The sequence below is a fragment of the Pelodiscus sinensis genome, chromosome 7 (assembly GCF_049634645.1).
Source record: "Pelodiscus sinensis isolate JC-2024 chromosome 7, ASM4963464v1, whole genome shotgun sequence".
Classification (NCBI taxonomy): Eukaryota; Metazoa; Chordata; order Testudines; family Trionychidae; genus Pelodiscus; species Pelodiscus sinensis.
The window spans coordinates 29946321-29973082 of NC_134717.1; the positions used below are offsets into that span (position 1 = coordinate 29946321).

The 26762-nt window shown below is 40.4% G+C and overlaps 1 protein-coding gene across 4 annotated transcripts in view; it reads left to right on the top strand.

The window, feature by feature from the left end:
- Nucleotides 1-18246, top strand: part of KCNJ3 (potassium inwardly rectifying channel subfamily J member 3) — a 202266-nt gene extending 184020 nt beyond the window's left edge. For 2 of the 4 annotated variants that reach the window (XM_025185924.2, XM_075933420.1), the window contains one exon: nucleotides 9157-18243. In XM_025185924.2, coding sequence (XP_025041709.2) covers nucleotides 9157-9743 — 587 coding nt within the window. In that variant the 3' untranslated portion in view covers nucleotides 9744-18243. Of the gene's footprint in view, nucleotides 1-8099; nucleotides 8211-9156 lie in introns of all 4 variants that reach the window. The other 2 variants (XR_012905167.1, XM_075933421.1) reach the window with 2 other exon arrangements.
- The last annotated feature ends 8516 nt before the right edge of the window (nucleotides 18247-26762 follow it).

Here is a 26762-nt window from a genome sequence, read left to right on the forward strand (position 1 = left end):
CTGAGAGCCTGCAGAATCATTATAACTGGTGGTGATATATTAGATGGAAAAGATTCAGCTTAATTCATAGTGCTCAGTGTGAGTTTGTAGGGATGATAGCTAGAAAAAAAAACTTTGTACTTGTAAGCTAAACTCACTTGTTACTAGCAAGTCTTAGCAACCAAACCTGGCCTGTGGTATCATGTTTTCAAAAGTCATTTTTAGAGAAGAACCAGACTCTTGGGTTAAGTGAGTTGCATTTTTTTAAAGTAATCTGGGATGTTTTAAATGGAGGATGCTAAAGACACTGCAAAGCCTTATGGCATTTGCTCAATAATGAGTGCTGTAACTATAGGTAAGCAAAAAAACCAACTCCAGTTAAAACTCATTGTTTTCACTTGATCATGCTTTCAAGAGGCCACTGTTGGCATAGCTTGCTTGAGGAAAATATTTGTGTAATTGAAAAATTACTAAAAGATCCCCTGCTCTGTACTACCTCAGTAGGACTGAGCAATAATACTCCTCTTACCCCAGCCCGCCTCCATCTAGCCCTGAGTAGTTCTGACCTCTCATGGAGCAACAGGTAGTAAATACACTGTCATCATCAACAACCATGGGCTCAATGCCCGTTGGTGTCCGATGCCTACTTCACTATCTCCTTCCATCTTTCTCTGTCCAGGGCGGAGAGGCTTAGTTTCTGTAGACTAGCTCCACACCAATCTACTATAAATACACTAGCTGAAACCCAAAATGCACTATTCAAAGCTCTCAGCTCCCAGGAAGGACTGCATACTAGTACAGTAGAACCTCATTTACAAAACCTTGGGAATGTAGGTTGTTGGTAAGTAACTCTGAAATGTTCATAACTCTGAACAAAACATTGATCAGTCTTTTAATAGTTGACAGCTTAACATTGACTTAATTCACCTTTAAACTTTACTGTGCAAAAGAAAAATGCTTCTTTTCCTCCTTTTATTTTTTGTAGAAGTTTGAATGAAATAGTACTGTGTTCTATTTGCTTGTTGGTTGGTTTTTTGACTCTGCTTCTGCCTGATTGTGTACTTCCATTTCCAAATGTGATGTGTGGTTGACTGGTCAATTTGTAACTCTAGTGTTCATAACGCTGAGATTCTACTGACCACCCAACAAAACATCCCTCCTGATGTTTCTAAACCTTCCCTTCTTGTTTAGAAACTATGCTCTACATCAGAGAGGCCCCGCTGTGGCCAGTGGCAGCATTTGTTTCTTTAGTAGTTTCCAGAGACAGATATGCTGCCAATTTCCATTACTCTAGTACAGTGGTCCCCAGCGAGGTGCCCGCGGGCGCCATGGCACCCGCCGGGCCATTTCTGTGCGCCCGCCAAGTGATTGGGGTCAGCCCTGCCCCCAGGCACGCTGTTCATGAGCTGTGTCAGCACTGGGCACGCGGCGTATGGGCGTCCCCGCCCCTACGCACACCGCGCAGGAGTGGCACCGGCCCCAGGCGCGCAGCACGTGGATGATTCCAGCTCCTGGGCATGCGGCACAGGAGCGGCGCTGGCCCCAGGAGTGCAGTTCATGGGTGGCACCGGCACTGGGCACGCAGCGTATGGATGGCCCAGGCCCCAGGCGCGTGCGCAGCCCCGCCCCCAGGCGCGTGAGTAGCCCCACCCCTGGGTGCCCGGCAGCCCCAAAAGATTGGGGACCACTGCTCTAGTATGTCACTTAGGACTTGTTTACATTTGGAAGGTTGCAGAGGTGCAGCTGTACTGCTTTAGTGAAGATGCTAATAATCTACACCGACAGGAGGGCTTCTGTTTCTGGTATAGGTATGCCATCTTGCTCGCATTAGCTATTTCAATAGAAGAACCACTCCCATCAACATAATGCTGTCTTCATTGGGATTGGGGGTATAACTATGTCATTCAGGTGTATGGATTTAGTAATACTGATATAACGGCTAGCATAGCCCAAGCCTCAGTTAGACTTGAACTGTCATTTTTGATCTCACCTTCTGTAATGAAGTTTAAAATCTTATGTGTTTGTAACTTAGAAACTGGTGACTCTCAATTACTGTATGAAAGTCATCTCATGAAAATAATTAAAGCTGTAATATCTGTGCTATTTTCTAGTCATCAGTGTACACCACGCGGTAACCCTTGAACTGTTCCTTCTTTGCATATCACTAAGGTGCCTCTTTGATAGTGAATTAGAATTTTAACCTCACCGTCAAAGCCCATTGCTTAGATGTGTTGTCAGTTATCTCTTTTTGTAAAGAGCTGTTTGCATTGTATGTAATTTAACTATACTAAGCAAAGGTCAACAAACTGTTTACAGTAATCATAGATCTAATTTTCCAGTGCTGCTGTATTTGTTTTCCATATATTCCTTACAAACACTCATCTACTAATGACTTCCATAGCTAACGTGAGATAAAAAGAATCTGAAGGCCCTGTTGTTACAATTGTTCTTTGGCTGGGGCTCTATAGATAATGAACAACTGCAGAATAAAGGAGACAGATGGGCTAAGTACTCAACAGTCTTCTAAAATTTATTTATTGATAACCTGTTGTGTTATGTGATTCTTTCCCTCAATAATTTCATAACAAAATTGAAATGCCCTGGGACAAAAAGAAAATAGGTCATCACTCTATTTATACATTAGTGAATTTCTTTCTAATTATATCTCATATACATAAATTAATGTTTTACCTGAGTGGAAGTTGCTTGTGATTGAATATTTTTTGTGCAGCAGTACTTTTCCATATTCTTTCTTTTTTTTCCTGAAATTACTATGAAAAGAACTAAAACAAAACTGGAGGAATGACCAGTATGTTGCATTGTTAAGAACATAAGAATGGCCATAATGTGTCAGATCAAAGGTCCATCTAGCCCAGTATCCTGTCTTCCAACAGTGGCCAATGCCAGGTGCGCCAGAGGAACTGAGCAGAGCAGGCAATCACCAAATGATTCCTCCCATATCATCCATTCTCAGATTCTGATAAATAGAGGTTAATGGCATGATTCCTGGCTAATAGCCACTGATGGACCTATGATTCATAAATATATTGTATATTATATTACAGGTTGAACCTCTAAAATCCAGGACTCTCTGGTCTGGCAACATCCATTGTCCAGCAGAGAACTCCAGCTGGCCCAGTTCAGGGGCTGGGCTGACAGTGGGGAGCACAGCCCTGATGGCAGCAGGGCTGGCACAACCTCACCCGGGAGCATAGGCTCGGCTGGCAGGGGCCAGCACAGCAGGGAGTGTAGCACTGGCTAGACTGGAGTTGTGAAACATGGGTAGATTTTAAAATATCACAGATGACTGCAATTTTTTTTTAGAGTCAAATCAAACCAGCGTGGGAATCAGTTACAATGACTGGCATGAAAATGTAGCTATTGGCAGTAGCTGTTCCTTACGCTCAGTTCTTCTTATTTCTCCTAAATCTCCTGATTAAAAAGTATCTTCAAGTGCAAAACTGATTGCATTTCAAATTTTCAGGTATGTGAATCAGGGTGACATAACCAAAAAAGAAAAGGAAAAACTTCATTTTTAAACACTTGGCTACAACTTACAACTGAGCCAATACAAATGTTCTGAGATCAGCAAAATCAAAGTACGTAGAAGTGAATTGCCATCTAGTACTATAGAGTGCATACCAGTGAATGTGACAACAAATGTAGTTATTAAACAGATTTTTTCCCACCTTTCTGGGTCCAAGAAATTTTTTACCTTTTTTACAGTGCCCAGCCCGTTTGCATGCAACCTGGAACTGAAGGTCCACTGTGGCCCCTTAACTCTGGCCGGGCTGTTTGTCAGTGTTTTGTCAATGACAAGCAGCATATTCTTCCAGATGCTGTAATTGTGTAGCCCCCAGCATACAGAGACACAGCCACCTAAATTGCATGTATGCACTCTCAGCCATTCATGAACTGTACAAAGGGAGATGCCAGTAAATTCATGCCCCCAGTTCTCTGCCTTGCACCTCTTACACTATTCAAAAATTTCTCTTGACCAGTGCAAGCTCATCAATTAGATTGCTATTTCATAGTGGACATGCGCCACCTTTTGTAATCTCAGCAAATTTCTCAAGCATTTTAGACAAGATAAGAAAGGAAAATGTAAGGGGACTGTTAGCCCCTTACTGAAACTGTGGGAGTTTTTTGGTTTGCCAGCTCCCAGGATCAAAAGGGGAAGGGTCCATGAGACTGACAGACCCCAGAGACAATGGAAAGCAGCCAACACTCCAGCTCAGCCTGATTGACAAGTTGGACAGGCCAGTGAGAAAAGCAAGAGGCCAGGACCCATCCTCCGTGTGAGCTGGGATTGTTCTGGGTCTCTCTGAGCAAGGAGAGAGCAGAGAAACTGCTAAGAGGAGTGCAGGCTGTGCTGAGGGGCAGTTTTTGTAGCAGCAGAGCCAGACACACACAGCTCAAAGAGTGCAGACCCTGTGTTGAGCAGCAGACTGGCAGTGCTCAGAGAGCCAAAAGGAACAGAGAAGTAACGCAAGGAGCTAGAGACTGGCTAAGCAGCACAGCCTTCAGCTGGATGTGGTGAGCAGCTGGGAACTGCAAAGTGTGGGGAGAGGCTCTGGACTGGGAGAGGGGTCTGGCCACTTAGAGCTTGAGGCTGTGTGGTCACTGCCAGAGCAAGTGTGTCCAGCCTGCAGCCCACATCCAGGGCCTCTAAGGAAGAGACTGTGAACTGTCCTTACACTCTGCAGACTGCTGTTTTGATGTCGCTGTGCTACAGAGCAGGGCTGTGTTCTCATTTAACCATTCTCATTTTTTTCTTATTCTTTTCTCTTTAATCAGTTGATGTTTAATAAATTGTATTTGCTTTGAACCTGATGAAATGATCACTGGGCCAAGAAAGCATGCAGTGTAAAGAGAGCACCTCGGAATGGGGACACCCTAACTCCTGCCCCTAGTGACTACAAGGTCGGGGATTAAGCCCCAGGAAACCTGGGCCCAGCCTTGTTGGGGTTTCGAGGACTCTGCTACTCAGGGGAGTAGAAGGGGAGCCCTCAGGATCAGGGGAGCCATGGGGTAAAGGAAGTGGGAGCGGGGACTCAGATCCTTTCGCTGGTCCATTTCACCGGGGTGTATAGAAGCCAGGAAAGTTCCCCACAATAGCGGGACCATTCCCCCGCTTACAAAAAGATAAAACCTTAAAATAAATGTACTGACTACAGAAAGATTACGTGGCTTTGAGATTGTTACCTAAGAAATAAAAAGTAAATACACAGTCTAAATCCTGAACTTTATCAGACTCAGTAAGCTTTTCTCACCCACTGGATGTTACAGTCACGTTAGAGTTCTTGGTACACAGACTGAATTCCCATCTCAGCCTGGGACTAATCTCCTCAGTTCAAAATCTTTGTCCTCCCAGTGTTGTTGCCCTCAGAGTTGGGGAGTAGAGTGGGGAGATGATCTCATGATGCCAAGATCCCTTATTTGTACTCTCAATTCACGAGCCTGGAAAAATACTGGCCCAGTCATGTCCTGATGGGCTTTGCTGAGTCACAGAATTGAGACATTCCTGCTGTGTGGTGCTTGCATAACTGTCTCTCATTGAATTTAAATCTCTTGTTTACAGTTCCCCTGGTCAGTGGCTGGTGATGGTTGTTTAACAACTACCTGGGCATGGGTCACTTTCTTTGTTGCCCATGGAGAGCTACCTGTGGGCATCTTCTAGACTGGCAACATATTTCAGTAATAACTATATAGAGAAAACTCATTACTCCACATATAATGATAATCTGTATAATTTCACGGAACAATGAGTTTCAGCAGATCATGACTTTTGATACCTTTCTGGGTATCCTTTGTACAAAATATAACCAGACACAAGTACTGTGTTTGCAAGGTGCTCTTTTGAGATACCATGTTCATGTTTACACATAAATATTTAATATGTATGTGCTGGCTGAATTATGACTAGTTTTCTTCAATGAATATATAAAAGCAGCCTCGAGTCAATGTTGCGTCTTTTAGTCTTTGCCATGACTTGTGCTTTGCTTTTTATACTTCCTCTAACTGGTTTTCAATGCCTGCTTTTGGCCCATATGTGGCCTTTGTTATAAAACATATAGCTGCTAATAATTCTCTACTTCTGTACCAAAGCAATTGCACTGGAACAAACTCATGCCAATATACTATGGTGCTGGGCATCCTCATGCTCCAGTTATAGGGCACCAGTTGAGATACAGAATGGACTGTGGTAACCTTAAAAGGGACTGGAGAACCAGTTGGAGTGACTTCCCCCTCTGTTGTTGCCCTACACAGTCCATGCTGCTCTCTAATTTCACACTTAGAATCGTAGGGCCAGATGAGACCTCAAGAGGTCATCTAATCTAATCTTAATCCCTTTAACTTTTCTCTGTGGCTTCCCAGAAGGAAATTAAATAGAATGCATAGTGGAGAGTTGAAAGCCATCTCAAAATAAAATGTGGGAGTTGACACACAATAATCTATTAATAAGGGTTGTTTGGATTTTGTAGTTGAATGAGTAGGGCAGGTGCATCAGTGATTATTAAAGCAAATTTTCCAAAAACATGCATTTCAAAGGATGCGGACATTTCTTTTAAGTTCCCGCTAGTGTGTTTGTGTGTGTGTTGTAATATAAATTCTGTGGGAAAAGACTACATTTGCCAGTTTGGGGAAGTTGTTGAACTTTTTAAATTAATTTCAACATCTAACGACATTTATATATCCTGCTGGATACTACAGTACATCACAACATCTTATAAAAACATTATAGTTGTAAATATTTTTATGAAAAATATGTTTTTTATCATTTGTGTTTGTAGGTGGTAGACTTTACATAGTAAAAAAATTACCTTTATGGACATATGATCATGCTGATATCCTCTCACAGGTGACACAGAAGGGAATGAGGCCGAGGCTTGTTAGGGCCTGTAAAATGCTGCAGAGAAACAGCAATAATGGTACTTATAATATGCTATATAAATGCTATCTTCAAAGTGTTTGGAAATGTTTAATTAACCTTCACAGCTGATAGCTAATGCAAGCATTTTTGGGCAATATGTTATTTTCATTTTACCTTTGGGTACTGAAAACAGGGGTTGGTTAAATGACCTGTCACTTCCTATATCTGTGCAAAATTTGGGGTAGAACCTAGGAGTTCTTAGCTCCAAATCAGTGTTGTGTTCCTTGGATGGCAAGATAACTAATCTGTTTCTAGTTCTGCATTGCAGATGGTCTACTCCCTGAAAATATAAACAGAATGTCCAGATGGGAATAAACAAGAACATTTAAGTCCTCAAGATTTGGTATTATTCATTTAAGCCCTAAAGACACAGCTGACCAATACAGTGGCAATATTAGTTACTTTCTGATTTAGAATCTAAATAATTAGTCGTTAAACTATATTACTGTTATCTACAAATTTGGGAACAGAATAGACACCACATAAACAATAATTTTAACTGAGGTTCACTTTTGAGGTCAATATAAAACAATAAAATAGGAATGACTGGCAGTATGAACAATTTTTTTCTCAGCATGTTTCTGGACTTTTGAAATCCATTAATAGTCAGTGCTACCTACCCCTCTGGTAGTTGGTGTTTGTGGGACAATGACCAAGTTTAGTACAGTTTATTTTTTGTTTAGTGTCCACTACTGCGGCAGCTCACACTGCAGTTCCAGATATCAAAACAAAACTTTGCACCTACTCTTTGCCACCTGCAAAGTCTCAGAGCTCCCATTGGCTGGTTTCCAGTAGGGATGTGAATGGTTAACTGATAAGCATCACTCTTATTGGGTGATGCTTACTGGTTACAGTTAACCAGAAGCTGGGCTGAAGTAGCCCTGGCCGGAGTAGCTGGGCTGGAGAGTGCGGGGGTGCTCCAGCCTGGCCAGAGCAGTCCCTGTTTACAGACTGGAGCAGCCCGCTGTGCCATGCCTGACCAGACCCTGATTACAGTAGGGGGCCTTTCCAGCCCAGCGTGGGCTGGAGCTCCCTCCTCCTCCCGCCCACTCCCATTTAAGAGTTAACCAGTTAACTGATTAAACAGGATTTTGCACCCCTAGTTTTCAGTCAGTTGAAGCTGAGAGAATTTGCTAAGGGCAGAGGCAGTGTGCAACACCTCTTTCCTCTTCCCCCTTTCCTGCAGCGCAGAGAGCAACAGGGAGCAGCCACCCACTTTGAGCGGCCACTGCTCCATGCCGCAGGGGAGGGCTGGAGACCAGATCAAAGGACTTGGTGGGCCGGATCCAGACCTCAGGTTGTATCTTGCCTGCCCCTGCTATAAGCCCATGCCTAGGGCCCAATATTGGGGGGGTCATGTGATGATACCAGAATTTCTGTTTTAATTTTTTATACCCTTCATGGTTGCAAAGAAAATGTAAGAATGTGAATCAATAATCTCTGACAGGTGTGAACTATCCCATGCATCTCAATGGGATGTTCATTCCCATGCTCACTATGCTGGGTTGCCCTGCCAACACCATTTCAAGGGATAGGAGTCTTCATAACGAGCATGCAATCATACAATAAAAATTGTGTATCTCAATTATCACATTGGTATGGAGAAAAAATAAACAGCTATTCTTTGAACTCTCAGAAACCAGGTCTTAGGTTTCAAAACTCTGTCTCGTCTACTGTCCCAGTTAGAGTGGTAAATCTATGTGTTTAGTACCAAGTTAAGTTCAGGTCTGCAATCTTTTTTTACATGGCTCACATTGGAGAAGAGCAAGCTGTAAAATGTTGACAAAAATAGATTTAAAAAAATGCTTGTGAAATCTGTTTTCTGTTCAAGGATCAGCTATAGTTTTAATGTATTCAATGACAAAAAAATTCAATGAAAAACAAAACTGAAGTGGTTCCAATATTTAGTCCCCTCCCTCGTGCCTTTTTGACTATATCTATATTGGAGACAACAATAACTTTGATTCAAGGAAATAAAAAAATGGAAAATATGCAGGTAAGTTTCAATAAAGGGCATATGTGCAATCTTTGTGACACACCACCTGCCTTCTACAGGAACAAATCTTCATTGAGTTCAAAGTTCAATTATCATTGGTGTGTTAAATGCACAAAAAAGCATAAAATGTGTTCATATGAAATATTACAAATCAAGATTTTATACATCCAAAATCAAGTTAGATTTTATTTATGCAATTTTATTTCTTAATAATGTATCAAGGCTATTGTTTGCTTTTTTGTTGCAGGGATGACATGTCAAGCCCGAACTTCATATACTGAAGATGAAGTTCTCTGGGGTCACCGTTTTTTCCCTGTGATTTCCTTAGAGGAAGGATTTTTTAAAGTAGACTATTCCCAGTTCCATGCAACATTTGAAGTCCCTACACCACCATACAGTGTGAAAGAACAGGAAGAAATGCTTCTTATATCTTCCCCTTTAATAGGACCAGCTGTAAGTAACAGTAAAGAAAGGAATAATTCTGTAGAATGTCTAGATGGTCTAGATGACATTAGTACAAAGATACCCTCAAAATTGCAGAAAATGACTGGAAGAGAAGACTTTCCCAAAAAACTACTAAGGATGAGTTCTACAACCTCTGAAAAGGCATACAGCATTGGGGACTTACCTATGAAACTTCAGCGAATAAGCTCTGTTCCTGGCAACTCAGAAGAGAAACTGGTATCTAAAACTACAAAGCTGATGTCAGATCCTATGAGTCAGTCTGTGGCTGATTTGCCACCAAAGCTTCAAAAATTGTCAGGAGGAGGAGCTAGAATGGAGGGGAAACTTCCACCCAAATTGAGGAAAATGAATTCTGATCGATTTACATAACAAAGAGACATTTAGATATTATTTAAAGTTTGCATTACTAGTCAATTCAATTTGAGCAGGAAGCAAACCCTCTGAAAAGAGTACAGCCGGTCCCCCAGTTACAAACGCGTCGATTTATGACCGTTCGTATTTATGACCAACCTCCTATACAGCCGGAACCTGAGTTATGAACGAAATCTGCACTTACGAACAGTACGGCCGTACATCAGTGAATGTAATCCGACTTACAAACACATCAAGTTATGACCAAGTGCTTGGAACGTAACTCGTTTGTAAGTCGGGGACCGTCTGTACAATTGATAAAAAATGAGTTTGCTAAGCACTACATGCAAACTGGGACAGCTGTGTTCTTCCCAGATAGTGATATACTGGAAGTATAATATGATAAGACCTGAAGTCCCGACTGGAATCATATGAGAGCTAATATTAATTGGCATGTAGTATCACAACAAGCATGCAATAATAGTGTGCAATTTTTGCATATAGTTTTCTGGCATGATTCTTACTATATTTATATTGTATATTCTGAAAATATGTAAAGGGGGGTGTTATTCTCTCCTGTTTCTTAAGAGTAAGTAATAGGTAAAACATGAGTAGGTAACTTTCAGGGCAAGTTATAATTTAATTTAAAATGTATTTTTTTTTCTGATTGTAGATTGTGATGTTTTGTTCAAAGTAGTTATGATGCATGTTTTCTTTCTTAAAATAAGGCTAGCCGCATTAGTCAATTCCAAACACTAAATTTCTTAGCCTTAAATTATTTGTCACTTTATAATTTGCTTTAATATTTTATTCGTGTTTTTTTTCCTGCCATTACAATGCTGGGATAATTTGAAGTATACTTCATAAGAGGTGTTGGCAGAAATTGTGCTGTTTAGGGCTGGGCAAAATATTTCAAACAGAGTTTATGTTTTTAAGCACAAAATATAAAATCAATAAAGTGAGATCATTTTGTTTCATGATTATTAACATAAGAAAAATGTTCAAAATGAGCATATTTGTGTGATTTTTCTGATGTCATTAGTATCGGTCTATGAAGAAGATATGAAAACAAATATCTAGATTTTCTGGGTGAAATCTTGCCCCAATTACATTAAAGACAAAATACTGATTTCGCTTCAATGGGACTGGAATTTCAACTTCTACTTTTAGGATCCAGTCATGCAAGCTGTTGATTGTGCTTCAGTGTGATTACTTACCTGATTAGGGACTACGCACTTGAGTTAGAGTTTGTAGGATATTTTGTTTTCATTTTCCTAACAATTTGGAATTTCATGATCAGAATTATTTTTCTGAATTTTGAAAAAAATTGCTAAAGTTAAAGCATTTACTGAAACGCCAAAAAATTTAATGTTCTCTTATTGCCCACAAAATCCATCTAGGCAAACAATTTTTCCTTTTTGCTGTCTATATTGTGATAATATTTTAAATTGATTAAAATATACTTAGATGTGTTCTAAAGTTCAAAAGGTCACCTCTTTGAAACTGTATTTTTAAATGTTTTATTTTTCATTTCACTTTGTTCTAATTTTTTCTTTGCCAGGGATGAGCTAGCCTCGTGTGGCAAAGTTAAGGCCCTACGAAATTCATGGTCCATTTTGGTCAATTTTACAGACATAGGATTTAAAAATGTTTAAATGTCATGGTTTTAGCCATTTAAATGTGAAATTTCACAGTGATGTAATTGTAGGGTTACTAACCCCCCAAAAATGTGGGGAAGGTTATTGTGTGCAGAGGAAGGGGTTCCAGTACTGCAGCCATTACTTCTGGGCTGCTGGAGAGTGATGGCAGAGCTGCTATTAGCAGCAGTGCAAAAAATGTCATGGAAGAGTATTACCATCATTACTTCTATGCTGCTGCTGGTGCAGTGCAGCCTTTAGAGCTGGGTTCTCGCCAAAGCTGTCACTCTCTGGCTACCCAATTCAGAAGGCAGCACAGAAGGATGACAAAACCACAACCCTCCCTAAAGTAATCTTGCACCCCTCCCCCCCTTCAACTCTATTTTGGGTAAGGACCCTCAGTCTGAGAAACTCTGGTTTCCCCTGTGAAATTTATGTAGTATAGAGTAAAAGCACACAAAAGACCAGATTTCATGGGAGGACAGCAGATTTTTCACTGCTGAGAATTTGGTAGGGCCCTAAGAATAATATAGTACCTCCAGCCAACCATGGGTCAGTAGCATTTTGGCACCTATCAGCTGCCTCTACTGGGACCTGTCTCCATTTTTCCTCTAAAAGTTGAACTTCTATGTAGCATACATCACAGTATCTGAAAATGCTCATTAATGTATGCTATGACATTATTACTAGAAGTGGTACTTTGGCATAGTTCCTGCATCTGGTTTGGAGTTTCAGGAATAAGGCTGGCTTTCAGGATACCTTCAGACAGTCATAATTTTATGTTGGCTCATCTGTAGTCTGCTTTCAAAAGGGTCAGAATGATTAATTTGACCATAAATATGTAGCTAGTGTACTTCTGGAAGCAGGGTAATTAAATAGGACAACAGCAGCAAAAATAGTAATTCTGGTCTCAAAGTATGTGATGTAATTTTTATGTAATTAACTAAAATAGTTTTGGGACCACAGTGAACAAGAATCTTTTTTACTTTGAGAACACACATTAATCAGGATGTACATTAACTGATTTCAATCATGTGTTGGCAGTTCTGATTCAAAGGGCTTTGGACCATTTTAAATGATAAAGTGCACATTTATAATACTGTATAAAGAAGTAATAATAGCAGATCTACAAATATCTGGAAAAATTCTTTTTTAAATTTTGTTTTGTAATTGGTTCTACATTGCTGAAAGCATTAATTCAAATATAATGATACTCAGCATAGGTCACCATCTGTCAATTTTGTACTTATAGATTTCACATTTACTTTCAGAATTTTTCAGAGTTTATAATCTGTGATCTGTCTTACATGCTTGTTAAATCTTTGGCTAAATTGTCAGCCCTTTGCACATTATTCAGTGTGCGTGTGTAGTATCATGCCATAAATGCCTGGTAAGCAAAATTCTGATATGTTAAAGATTAATTCTGAAAGTGAGTTGTCCCCTTGTTGTTGACACTTTGACAGGTTTTATTACAAAATACATTTGACATCTCTGCTATGGAAGTCTGAAAAAATCCAGTCAGGTCAATTTTTGGCAACTCTTTTTCCATTATATAAGTTTCTGCGGCATGGAAATTGGACTTTAAAACAATGTTACGCTTAAATGTTTAGTGTTTGCCCTTGGGAAATTTGGAAATAAATGTGTGCAAGAATATGTCCAAAAGTAATTAAATTATGCTAGGAATTCAAATGTTTCTGAGAATTAGAACTGTTGATAAAGTGCAAGTGAAACACAAGTTACTGTGGCCATGTCTGTGTGACAAAGTGTGGTTGATGTTCAGCTGGAGACTTTTCAATACATTTGGGTTGGGCACATTCATACTTAGGTGCTTGTGTTGGTGCTGTGCATACCCACTACAAGTAGTCGAATGTAAAATGTGGTGCATCACAGGTAGATATCCCAGTATGCCTCATGCAACCGTCTGTGGCAGTTCCTTGTGAGATTTTTACAGGGCTTTATGAAATACTAGTGATTTGCCCAGGGTTTTCTGAAAACTAGGGGTTATTTCCCCACTTTCATCATCCTATAGTTCTTGCCCAAAGCCCATACATTTTACACAATTTTTTTAAAACTCCCACAGTCCTGCAAACTGCTTTTCTGTCTCTTGCAGAAGCATGGACCCTGCACAGCTCATCATAATTTTGTATGTGTTGCTAATACAAGACATATGATTCCCCTGTACATGCAGAACTTGAGTGAGTACTATTACAGTTGCAGAGAGGAAGTTGCAGAGATGGTCAAGCACAGTAACTGAATGCAGATAGACATAACGGGGAGGAGGAGAGAGGGACCAGAGCAGCTTCAAATGGTGAATCTCTGCTTCTGGGCCTGAGAAACAAGCACTGGCTGGTGGGATTTGCCTGGGAGTAGGAGAGTACATTAGGTCTTTTCTCCTTCCCACCCTTGATGCCTAGAGAGAATTGCCAGCTGCCAGGGGGAGGAGACTTTGTGCACTCCCCCTGTCCCCAGATTTCAATAGGCCTGTGGGTGGGAGGCGTGGCAGGGTGGCTGTGTGCTTGATCCACCAGCTTGGTGGACTGGACCAGCCCGCAGAGGCTCCTTTGCCCACCCCTGCTCTTGCAGGAGCTCATTCTTCCCTCCCTCTGCCCTTAATCTGGTAGGAGCTCACTCTCTTCCCTGCAGCCATGGGGTAGTAGGAGCTTGCTCTCCCCACTATTGTGTCTTCAGGGCTGGCATTCTATGTCCCTGACAGTTATTGGGGGTCCTCTTTTTGAGCATGCCCCTGTTTTGACACATTACAATTATTGATGCTGAAATGCCAATATTGAGTATCACTCACTTAGTCACCTCAACAGCACCAAAAAAAGTATCACCCACTGGCCCAGTTATTGCAGGATGAGAGTTGAATGTGCTTTTGATATACTGAAAGGCTGCTGATGCTGTTTACTCACTAGAGTTGGACCTCACAAGGCAAACATCAATATTGTTGTTGAAGTGGGTTGTGCCCATGAAAGCTCATGATACCATCTATATGCTGCTAGACTATTTGTTGTTTTTCAAGTTTTATCAGTATTGTTATAACTAAATGTTGTGTTCTGTATAATATTTAAGACAATGTGGGGAAAGTTACCACCATGGTGCAGGGGTGAGGCTGACCAGCTGTCTGCTGAATTTGACCATTCAGATAGCTACAAAGGCTATTAGAAAAGCCAATCATGGAGCAGTATGGCTGAGGAAGGCCTTAAAAGACCATTTTAACAGTAAGTGTTGGTAGTGTTTTCTGATCCTTTTATGAAATACTTATATGAAATCTCATGTGAATTGAACTTTAATATGGATGGGTTATTGCTCCCCCCTATGAATAATGTACTAAAATAAATTTCTGCTCATTTGAACAGCATTGAAATAGGGCTGAGTTAGTGCCTTTCATTATGAATTCTGTAATGCAATTAATATTTGGTACAAGCTAATAAAGAGAGTCTGAGTTTCTACAAATTTAATTCTATAATGTGCAAATAATGTCCAAAAAAACTAAAGTGCAAACAAAACAAAAACTTTTTAGTAACTCTTTAATAAGGTAAACAGAAGTAAATATTAAACATTTATGTTCATGTGTGTAACACTTATTACTGTGACACAAGAGTGGCTGATCCTGTGGTTTTCACAGGCCAGTATATGTGTAGCTGTGATTCTCCTTGCTTTACTCAGTATGGAGTGGTAATGTTGAAGATGTCCACCAGACCATCAGTTTTTACATGGGAGTGGGTTGGAATTAGACAATGGTGTTTTACAAGCACTAGAAATACCACTGAGTCTGCGGTCTTTGAGCATATAGGTCATTAATGCTCTGAAACATCTGAGTTTGCTACCAGAACAAATTCTTGATGTCCAAATGCATTTCCTAGTATACCTTTTGCTTCGTTTCCTTCTTCTGCAGCAACCAGTTTCTCCATTCTTGGTCTTTTTCCATTGTCATGGTCATGTGGCCTCTGCAAGCCCTGTGGTTACAGTCTAAGTTTGTATAGGATTGGAAGATCTCACAGAATATATCCTCCTTTTCTTCTTTCTCTTCTCGTTCAGACTCAAACATTCAGCAGATCTGGAGAAAGCACCTCTTAAGACCACCAGGCCCAGCTTTGCTTATTAAAACTAATATTGTGTTAAATTCCTAACCACAATGGAAAGGGAATGATAAGTAAAAAATATCTCATACATTGTTCCCTGTAATAAGAAATGCTAGTTGTTACTTCAGCATCTCTCTACAGCTCAAGCCATGGTGAGTAAAGGTGTAGGATCGTTCTTTTGCATAGAAGGTTTAGAAGCTGGGTGTTTCTGGTTGTGAGTATAGGCAGTGCAGTGAAATCGGCAGGATTTTCACAGGCACTGATAACTTTGGCTGATATCTCACTCCTGAGGCACAGACAACTCAGCTGCAAGTGACATCCGAAGGCTGCCTGGGCCCATGGAAATTTACTTGAGCTTGTTCAAGAGAATAAGGACAACCCTGTTCATATTAACAAAGTTCTCTGTACAGCCCCTCAATTCAGCCCAACAAACCAAAGATAGAAGTGGACATCGATTCTACCTCTGTTTGTTCTACCTCTGCCGAAGCACAGGGAAATGATCTGATGTGAATCGTATAATCAAACGGCCATATTACTTTTGCTGGATTTATTGTCTAGCATTTTTTTTCTAACATTATACTAAGTTTTCTCTAAATTTGCTGAAGAGATGGGCACCATTATTGAAATGGGTAAGAATAGCAAGACTGGGGAGGGAGATGAGATCAGTGTAGTGAAAATGATTATAAAGAATAATGCCAGTACATCCAGCTTCCTTCTCATCGGACACCTCATCTGCACTCACATGGTGAAATGGTTTGAGTCTCGAGCAAAGTCAAACTGCTTCTGGTTCCAGGCATGTTTTGTCCCCTTCTCCTTACTATTCACAATACAGGTGTGCAATTCAGGCTTCTGCCAGAGTGTACACAATTAGGGATGTTAAATTTAAATTCATCAGCTAATTGAGTTGATAGAATTTCCATCAACTAGTCGATAAGGGGGGGAGAGGACAGAGGATGTTCGCTATCCCTGCTGTGCCTTGGCCTTTACAATGTAGTACGAGTCTCCCACAGCTCTTGCTACATTTCAAAGGCAGAAGCACAGCAGTCAGGGCCAGGTGCGAGCGGAAACTACGTCAGTCCCTGCTCATGCTGGGTTCCCTGCTGCGCCTCTGCCTCCCCTATCCTTCCATTCCCCCCGCACTGCGGAGGCAGTGCTGGGGCACCAGCTCCTGCTTTTCCCACCCCCTTGCTGCCTCTGATAGAGGCAGCGGGACGGGGGAGGAATACAAGTAGTCGACTCTACTACTGATTTACATCCTTATCCACAATAGAATGCAGGGGGCTGGTAGGGTCACATGTTTAATATTTTCAGTTTTTCAAGTCATCAGCAACTATAGACTTTTTAATGGCAAATTTATCCAAGACACTGCATATCAGAAGTTGCAAAAGCTTAGTGTCTTACTTAGCTGACTGTATGTCCTGCAGCTCATTCTGAAAATGACAGGTCTGCAGTGCAACTGCTGATGTCTTGTTACCTCCCTCATCTTCTGCTATCCCTGACAAAAATACTTCATTTTGACATAGCACAGCTGGTCACCTCCGTTGTGCTGCAGTTTCAGTGTTTGCTGTGCAGTTTGCACATAGAGATTTGTATTTTCACAGCTGTTCCATAACTGTTCTTTTTTACAGTCTCTTCTCCACACAGGCCGAGAAGATCAAGACTAATTGTTTGTTCCAGGGCAGAGTAAATCTAGTAGCTCTCTGTGTGTAGAGGTAGCATGGTCAAATGCACACAACAAAGGTGAGCTGGTTGTCATGCTTGCCAAGGCAGGCAACCTGGAAGAGTCATTTCAGAATCACATGAGAGGTGCTAACGCAGGGGCAGGATGGTTAAGGAATTCCAGTCTCTGTGACTGTTGACAGTGGAGTTCAGTATTGTGACTGGAGCAGCCACTGTTGCAGGGACATGAATATTGTGGTCAGTTGCTAGAAGAGTGCTCGCATTAACAGATCATTCATTTACACTTGCGCTGTGTTGACCTATGTAAGTGAGCCATGGCTCTGTGTAATGGTATTGCACTGCTCTGCTGGGCATTAATGTTGTTTGGATACTGACTGTGGTTTACACATAACCAGGCCAACACAAGTGAACTTAAGTTGACCTAACTTTGTAGTACAGACCAGGTCTTAGCAATTTGAAGAAATCATGTTTTGAAATTGGAAAGTACTGTCCTTTTTATGTTATGCTTGGTGCTGCAAAATATTTTGATAAATAGTTATGATTGATTGAAAATACCTAATTTTTTACATAAAAAATTCTCACTTCCTGCTGGGAGCAGGGATGCTGAGTCCTGTGGCATGTACTGAAATATAATACATGTTAAGACTAAAATATTGATAAGAGCAAACACAAACATCAATCAAATTGATTTGTAATCTTGAGAAACAAGTTTTTCTGAGTTGATATTTCATTTTTGTTACCAGAGCCACTTCTCTAATTTCATCACTTTTGTTTTTGCCCAGCCCTAGTGCTTAAGTATTTCTGTTTGACTGCACAGCAGGTCTGTGTTCTCTAACGCTGAATTGATGCTTGAATTATATTGTAAATTGTATATATTCAAATTAGACTCAACTAATTGCATTTTCTGGCATGCAATCTATAATTGTATAAATGTACAAGTTAATTTGGATTATACAAAATTACAAACTCTTGTATTCATTAATACTGCAAGCTCAGTTTTATCTAAAGCTATATTAAACTTTCAAAAATTGTTGGGTTTAAATGTCTTAGTGTACTTGTCATTTATCATATGTACCGTGTATATATTTTTAAACAAATGTATACTCAGAGTTTTGATTTTTTTTGTTATTTAAATGATGAGGTGGTAGACAGAATTTGCCATATAATATACAAACATTATTGGTCTATTTCGAATTAACAAACAAGTGCAGGATTTCAGAAATTCAGTTTTTAAGCAACACTGAGCACAGTAAAGGACATTACTGGGGGAGGGACTTTGGATCTGATCCATCTGCCAGTGAAATTAGTGGAATTAGGACCTAATTTAGTCCTAAATGGAGCACAGGATCTGGTTGAGGAGCTGACTATAGCTGGAATGCTTAGTAATCGTAACCATAATGTAAATGCAATTAATATCCCTATGACAGGAAAAACACCACAGCAGCCAAACACTGTAGGTTTTAGTTTCAGAAAGGGGAATGACACAAATGACATTAAACAGAAATTAAAAAGTACAGTGCCAAAATTGAACTCTCTGTAAGCTACATGAAACCTTTTTAAAGACGCCATAATAAAATTTCAATTTAAATGTATACTCCTCTTCCTCCTCCCCCAGCCCCAAAAAAAGTGTCACTATGGCTAAACAACAAATTAAAGCAGCAGCAAAAGGCAAAAAAAGCATAGTTTCAAAAGTGGAAATTAAATTCTAGTGAGAAAAATAGAAAGGAGCATAATCTCTTGCAAAGAAGGTATGAAAATATAATTAGGAAGGCCAGAAAAGAATTTGAAGAATAGCTAGTCAAAGATCCAAAGTAATAGCGAATAATAATAATAATTAATAATTAATAATAAATACAACAGAAGCAGGAAGCCTACTTAAACAACCAGTGGGGCGACTAGACTATCAAGATGCTAAAGGAGCACTCAAGAAAGATAAGGCAACTGCAGAGAAACTAAATGGATTCTTTGAATAAGTCTTAAGAACTGAGGATACAAGGGAGATCCCAAACCTGAGCAACTGTCCAAGATTGACGTGTCATTGGAGGGGATTTGTAACGAATTCAGAAATTATAAGAAGGCACCAGATTGCTTTCACACCCTAAAGTTCTGAAGGAACTCAAATATGAAATTGCAGAATTACTGTAGTCTGTAATCTACCATTTAAATCAGCTTCTGCACCAAATGACTGGAAGATAGTTAATATGATGCCAATCTTTTTAAAGAGATAGAAATGTAGCCGTGTTAGTCTGGTGTAGCTAGAACAGAAAACAGGACTATGTAGCCCTTTAAAGACTAGCAAGATGGTTTATTAGGTGATGAGCTTTCATGGGCCAGACCCACTTCCTCAGAGGGTCTGGCCCAGGAAAGCTCATCACCTAATAAACCATCTTGTTAGTCTTTAAAGTGCTACATAGTCCTGTTTTTTGTTCAATCTTTTTAAAGGGTTTCAGAGATGATCCTGGCAATTAGGTAAGCCTGATATCAGTATCAGACAAACTGGTTGAAACTATAGTAAAGTAGAATATAGTCAGATACATAAATTAATGTAATTTGTTGGGGGAAAGTCAACATGTTGTTTTAAAGAGAGATCATGCCTTTCCAATATACTAGAATTCTTTGAGGAGGTCCACAAGCATGTGGCTAAGGGGGATCCAGTGGCTATAGTGCACTTACATTTTCAGAAAGTCTTTGACTAGGTCTGTGACCAAAGGCTCTTATGCAAAGTAAGTGTCATGGAATAAGAAGGAAGGTCATCTCATGCATTGGTGACTGGTTAAAAGATAGGAAACAAAGGCTAGATATAAATAGTCAATTTTCAGAATGGAGAGAGATAAATACTGGTTCCTCTCTGGGGTCTGTTCTGGGACCAGTCCTATTTAACATATTCATAAACTAGAAGATTTCCCTGCCATTGCTTGGGTCGTTCAGGGCAGGAGGCTGAAGTGTGAGGATGCAAAAATCAGGGCAGGGTTTGGGGGACTCTGGGAATGGGATGGGCATGCAGAAATTAGGGCAGGAGCCTCCCCCTGCCATCTTATGCTACAACTGAGACTTCCCGCAATATGGAGAGCCCCAGACCCGACTGGCTACGCTCTTCTTGGTGAAGCTGCCCCCTCTGTAGTCATTCTCCAATATAACTGTCCCCTGTGCTCATTGCCCCTTCGTGTTATGGAAAACAATCTAATTCCAGGCACATCCCATTTTCCTTATGCAACCAACCCTGACCTTGCTTTAAGTTAGGAGAAGAGGAAGCTGCCTACTAAATGTGGTGGTCCTAGCTGTTACCATTTAGGAGGAGTTCTTGAACAAATGGACTGACAGACAGACTCAGACTCTCAAACTCTAAAACGTATAGAGAGATGACGTGGAAAAAGAGATACATAGTGAGGAGGCAAACTGTGCAGATGATTCAAAACTAGTCAAGATGTTTAAGACCCAGGCAGATTGTGAAGAGCTACAAATGATTTCTTAAATCTGCGTGACTGAGCAACAAAATGGCAGATGAAATCCAATGTTTATAAATGCAAAGTAGTGTGCATTGGAAAATGGTGGAGTGAGGCAGCTGTTAGCACTCAAGAAAGAGATCTTGGAGTCATTGTGGATAGTTCTCAGAAGCCATCCAGTCAATGTGTAGTGGCAGTGAGAAAAATGAATGTAACGCTGGAAATAATTAAGAAAGGGATAGCTACAGAATATCTTATTGCCGCTATATAAATCCATGGTACTCCCACATCTTGAATACTACATGCAGGGTTGCCTCATCACAAAAAAGATATATTAGAATTGGAAAAGGTTCAGAAAAGGGCAACAAAATGATTAGAGGGTATGTAACAGCTTCCGTAATGAGCAGAGATTAATGATACTGGGACTCTTCAGCTGGGAAAAGAGATGACTAAGGAGGGATGTGATTGAAGTCTACAAAATCATGACAAGTGTAGAAAAGAGCTATTTACTCCTCATAGCACAAGAACTATGGGTTACAAATTGAAATTAATAGGCAGCAGATTTAAATCAAAGCAAGTTTTTTTGCATAACACACAGTGTGCTTGTAGAACTCTTTGCCAGAAGATGTTGTGAAGGCCAAGATTATAACACGTTTAAAAAAAAAAGCTAGATAAATTCATGGAGGATAGTAGTCCTTCAATGGCTATTAGCCAGGATTAGGGTTGGATTAAGAAAGGGGCTTTAGGATCTGCAGCCGATGGCTTGGACTAAGGAGGGGCACAAAAGGTCTCTGGGATGCCAAAAAAAGGAGCTCTATTTTTTGGGAGGGAAGGGGACCTTATCCCAGGCCCTGGCTGTAACCACTAAAGCCCCTGAGTTCCAGCCCTGCTTGGCAGAGGAGGTGAGAGGTGAGGGAGGGATGTGGCTCTGTGTGCTCCTATTTTTCCTTTGTCCCCATTGGACTAGAGCTGCAAGTGCTCGAAGCTCCATCCGCGCTCTGCTCTTGTCTGCAGGCTCGGCCCCCCACAGACCCATTAGCTGTAATCACAGAGGCACCTGCTCCCTCTCTTCCTTGTAGTCTGTTTAACAAAGGGGAGCTGGCCCCTGTACATCCCAAGCCCCTGCCCCAGCCCTGAGCTCCATCCCTCACCGTAACCCCCTCCTAGACCTTGCATCTCCACCTCCCGTTCCCTCCCACACCAGCCCCATCCCAGAGCCCACACTACCAGTTTGAGCCTTCACTCCCCTGCTGTGCTCAACCCCTGCTTCAGCCAAAAGACTGCTCCTGCACTCTGAACCCTTATTTTTGGCCCCACAACATCTAATAACCCTCTGTCTCCAGAAGAGATAATCTGGACCTGGGCTGGATAGGCAGGGATAGTGTCCCTAGCCTATTTGCCAGAAACTGAGAATGAGCAACAGGGAATAAATTGATCACCTGTTCTATTTCATTCCCCCTGGAACACCTGGCCCCTGTTGGAAGATCTATGAAAATTTTTAATTAAATGTAGTAGATACTGGATCATGATCCTGTTGACCATCTGAGAAGAACTTGTGGCCCATGACCGTATTAATTCCAGGCAGTCATTAATTCTCAGAAAACAGTATTCTCGGTCATAGTTACTGCTTGTAAATTTTATATTGTCACCACCAGGTAATTTGACCTTCTGTATCTACACATGCCCCTCTGTGACACCTCATAGGAGTGAAGATCAAAGATATAGCCAGCAACCAGGCTGTCAACTCATTTCTTCTTGCCTTTGGCAAAGATTGTGTCATTCTTGGAGCATTATTAAAAACTTTTCCTGGCCCTCACATGTGATGTAATTTTTAAGGTTTATCTGAGAGAATGGCTCCTTTCTTCAAATCTACATAACAATAGCCAAATACTCTGAAAATTTTGAAAGCAAAGTGGACTCCTGATATATATATTTGTACTGATTTTTTTTAAAGTACAATCCTTTTAATACAATTATTTGCTTAGGAAAATGCAGGATGTGGTTTCAGTTAAAATAGATACTTTTAATATTGGTCCATTTCAAGCAGTCTTTGAATGTCAGACATTTCCATAGTTCATTTTCTTTTCTGAGATGGATTTATATACCTACTGGTTTGTAAGATTCATGCTTAATTTTAATAATACAAATATTCTAATGAACAAAACCACATCTGATCTCTATTGTTTTTTTTTAAAAAAAACTATATTAGTATATACTGTGGTAGTAGGATTTTTTCAAGTCATCTAAATTTGCTGGTTCAGGAAAGAGAAAATTTTGATATGAAGGAAACTGTGACTCTGACCTTGGTTGCAAACCTTCCAAGCTGTTCCCTTGACATATTACCCAAGCCAAAATATCTTACTGCTGCAGCCTCTGATGTTCCTTGTCTGAAGATGATCATAGTGTGGAGGGTCTTTAAAAACAGTATTTTTCAGTAACTCAGTAGTTCAGTTTTCTGAGTGATCATACCTTAATGTTCAGAAACATCTTGCTGATGATAGTCCCAGATGGATTACACTGGTGGTTCACAAACTTTCATTTTACAGAGCAAGAACCTAATAAAATAGAAGTTTGGTGAACTTGTTAGTGTGGATGATCCATCACAGAATATCATTCAGACAAGATGGAGCTGTCCAAAAATACCTACTAGTGGCGTGCTCTCTTTTAATTGTAAGACTTAACTTCAGATTGGAGTCCTATAATACCTTCCCACATAGTAAGAAAGGTATCCTCATTTATAGCAACGATACCATATTTATTTACATTAACTATCATCTAATCTGCCCAAGGAAGTGGGGAGTTCTACTTCATTGGCCTACTCTCCCACCCTAACAATTCAGGCAAAAGACTCCAGAAATTTGTAGCCACTTTTGAAAATGTTGGCCTAAATTTCTCTGTATCAGTTCCCCATTAAACAATGGGACTAATATCATTTTAGGACCCCACAACTTGCTCTATTTGGGACATGTAAATAAACAGAATTAGGCAATGTTTTCCTGTGATGTGTCATATCTGGGCTGCCTAGATATTTTGTGAAGAATTCCTCAGTGGATTTTCTCCCATTACAGGTGACGGGAATATGTGTGGACCATGGATAGATAAAGACAATTGTGCTGAGCTACATTATGAGAACACCTAAACTTCTGTATTTAAGGCAGAGGCTGTTTCATCCTCACATTGTTATGGAAAAGATCCAATTTGCATCCAGGATTAATAGTCAGAATGCTTTGAAATAAACAAAGATTGATGTTAAACTTCATTTGTGTTTTCATCTCCTCAATGCAAGAAAAAAGCATGATTAAGAGAGAAACTGGAAAGCCACAATTATGGATCAGGTAGGATTAATTATCAGAGAGAATTATTTCTGGGACATTTAGGCTTTGGTCTGAGTGAGGCTTTATTGTTATAGAGTTAAGGTAATGTTTGTATAACTGTATTGGGAGAGTAAGGGCCTGGAAATTATGGATAAACATAATTTTGTAACAGAAGAGAAGAGAGTGGATGAGAAATATTACATGACATTTATATACACTAAAAAGGGAATTTCACATGGTAATTTTTCATTGAACATCCAGGAGCAGGAACCCATTGGAAAGAAACTAACTTCTGAGTGTATAATCTGTGGGTTTCAATTTCGAATTTCATTGTAGTTAAAGGATTTTTTTGTCTTGAATAGTGCAAGGATTTCACCTGGAATATACTTAGTAGAGATAGAAAGATCGAATTGTCTTCACAAGGATTCTGTTTTTCCTGTCACTTTTCCATCTCCTTATTGTTTCAATTTAAAATAAATTTTGGAATCTTGAAGATTAGGATTAGTAAAATGAACACAAGATGATCTAGTGCTTCCCATAGTATTATTTCATAAAGGGGGCTGATCACTTCTTAACAACACAGAGAGATTGAAAAAAGATGCATAATAAGTGAATTTTGTCTTTTTACAAATGTGTTTACAACTTATTTTTGAACAAGCTGTAGGATCCATTAGAAAGAAACCCTATTTTATCCATCCAGTAATCTTGCACACATTTCTGAAGTCTGATTACCAGATTTATATTGTGCTATATCCCATCTCTTACTTATCCTAATATATTATTTAGCCTCTCTGGTATATTCAACACTCAATTTAACGTTATCTGCAAATATAATAAGCATATTCTTTGCACATCCTCCAGGGCGTTGTCATGTATTTCTCAGTAAAACAGTCTTAAATGAGACTAAATTAAATTTTGAAATGAGAAGGAATAATATCAGACTCTTAAAGGAATTTAGAAAACTTAAGCACAGTGCTCTGGAAAATAGAAAGCCTCCGTTAAATGAACCCTCAATTAAAGATAAAATGCTACTTAAAGAATTTATAGCAAAAGTAATTTGAATCAAGGTAACATTTTTAAAAACTCCTAAGTGGCTTAGGAACCTAGGTCCCACTGTCAAAAAGTGACTTTGGTGACGTTTTTAAAGGTATTAATGTGCTGAATGATGCACATAGGTGCTTGCAATGTGATTTTCACTTTCCAGTTACAAATACAATGTAAATGTAACTTATCTGTGTTTGATTAAGACAGTCCTTAGAGAATTTTTTAATGCAAAATATTTTTTTAAAAACAGTTCAGTTAATTATATAGAGGTTTGAATAAGTTGATTGTAAAGCAGATCCCATACTACAGGGTGTGCCCCCAAAATGTATCTGCATTCATAATATAATTAAAATAATACCACATTGATGTTACTGTGGTGCACACATTGTTTTTGAAATAATAATCCATCTCTGAGGCTAAAAAATTTATCTTGATAAAGAAATGGGATTAGTTCTGACCTATAAACCCAAAAGTACTGCAAGTAATGCAGCAATAAAGAACAGGTTTGTTGAAAACACTGACTGCCAACATTAACTTCAGTGGGGTTACCCAGGTGTAACTTGGAGAAGAAATTTACCCAAAGATATATTACTGGGAAATACTGACTAATTATTGGTTAATTGAGTTTTTTGTAAATCTCTGTGGATTTGCCAGGTATAAACAGGAATGTTAAATGTTAAGACAGAATTTCTAACAGAAAAATATTACAGGCAAGTATGGAGAAGGGATGTAAGCGACTAGTTGACTACGTGATAAGCATTGAGTAGAGAGAGAAGCAGCAAGGTGGGGGAGGGCAGAGCTAGTGCTAAGGGAGCCTGTTTAAAAGCTGGTTCCCCCCAGCACCATCTCTGCAGGGGGGCCAGGGGAGGCAAAGGCACAGCGGGGAAACAGCATGAGTGGGAACCGAAGGAGTCCCTGCTTGCACCGGTCCCAACTCCTGTGCCCTTCCATTTGAAATGTACAAGAGCTGCGGGCAGCTCTTGTACATTTCAATGGGAGAGGTGCAGCAGTTGGGTCCCTGTGCAAGCAGGGACTGCTTTGGTCCCCCCCTTGCATGGGTTCCCCATTGTGCCTCTTCCCTGCTGCGAGCAGCTCTTGTACATTTCAAAAACAGATGCACAGTGAGATAACGAGTGCCCCCCTTATGGACTAATCGAGTAGTCGATGGAGATGGAAATTCCATCGACTATTTGATTAGCTGATTAATCAAAATTTAACATCCCTAGTATGGAGCTCAAGAATCTGAATCTCTATTCTGAAAGATGATAGTGAAAAGTTGTACTTTAAGGAAAATTGAGACTATATAACAGTTTGGTGTTATTACAGCCATCACCTTATTAATCATGTGGTGTAAGTCTATTGACTTACCTTCACACTTTCATTGCAATCCGTAATGCTTGTGCCAAGTGCTCAATGACCTGAGAAATCCAGGTAGCTGAAGATAATTAATCTTTTTCATTCATATAAAATGTTTCCCTTTCTCCATTTATACATTAGTGTGACGGGCCATCCTCGGCCCGCACTCCGGACGACGGGGGGAGGTGGGGAGCGAGCGGAGCCGTGGGGGATGTGCCCCAGCGGCAAGGCGCCAACACGGCAGTGTAGCAAGGCCAGAATCTAGTGGGAGGGACGGAGAGTGGCTGCCCGGTCACGGCAGGGGAGCACCCCACGTCACCGGAAGGGCGGGCCCTCCGGACGACGTCACATCCGGCAGGCCATTTTAAAATGGTTCGCCGCCAGCGTGGAGCGAGGCAGCCGCCACAGCCGCTGGATGGTGGACCGGGGCCAACAGGCCACCAGGAACGACCCGCACGACCGACAGACGACGAGCCCC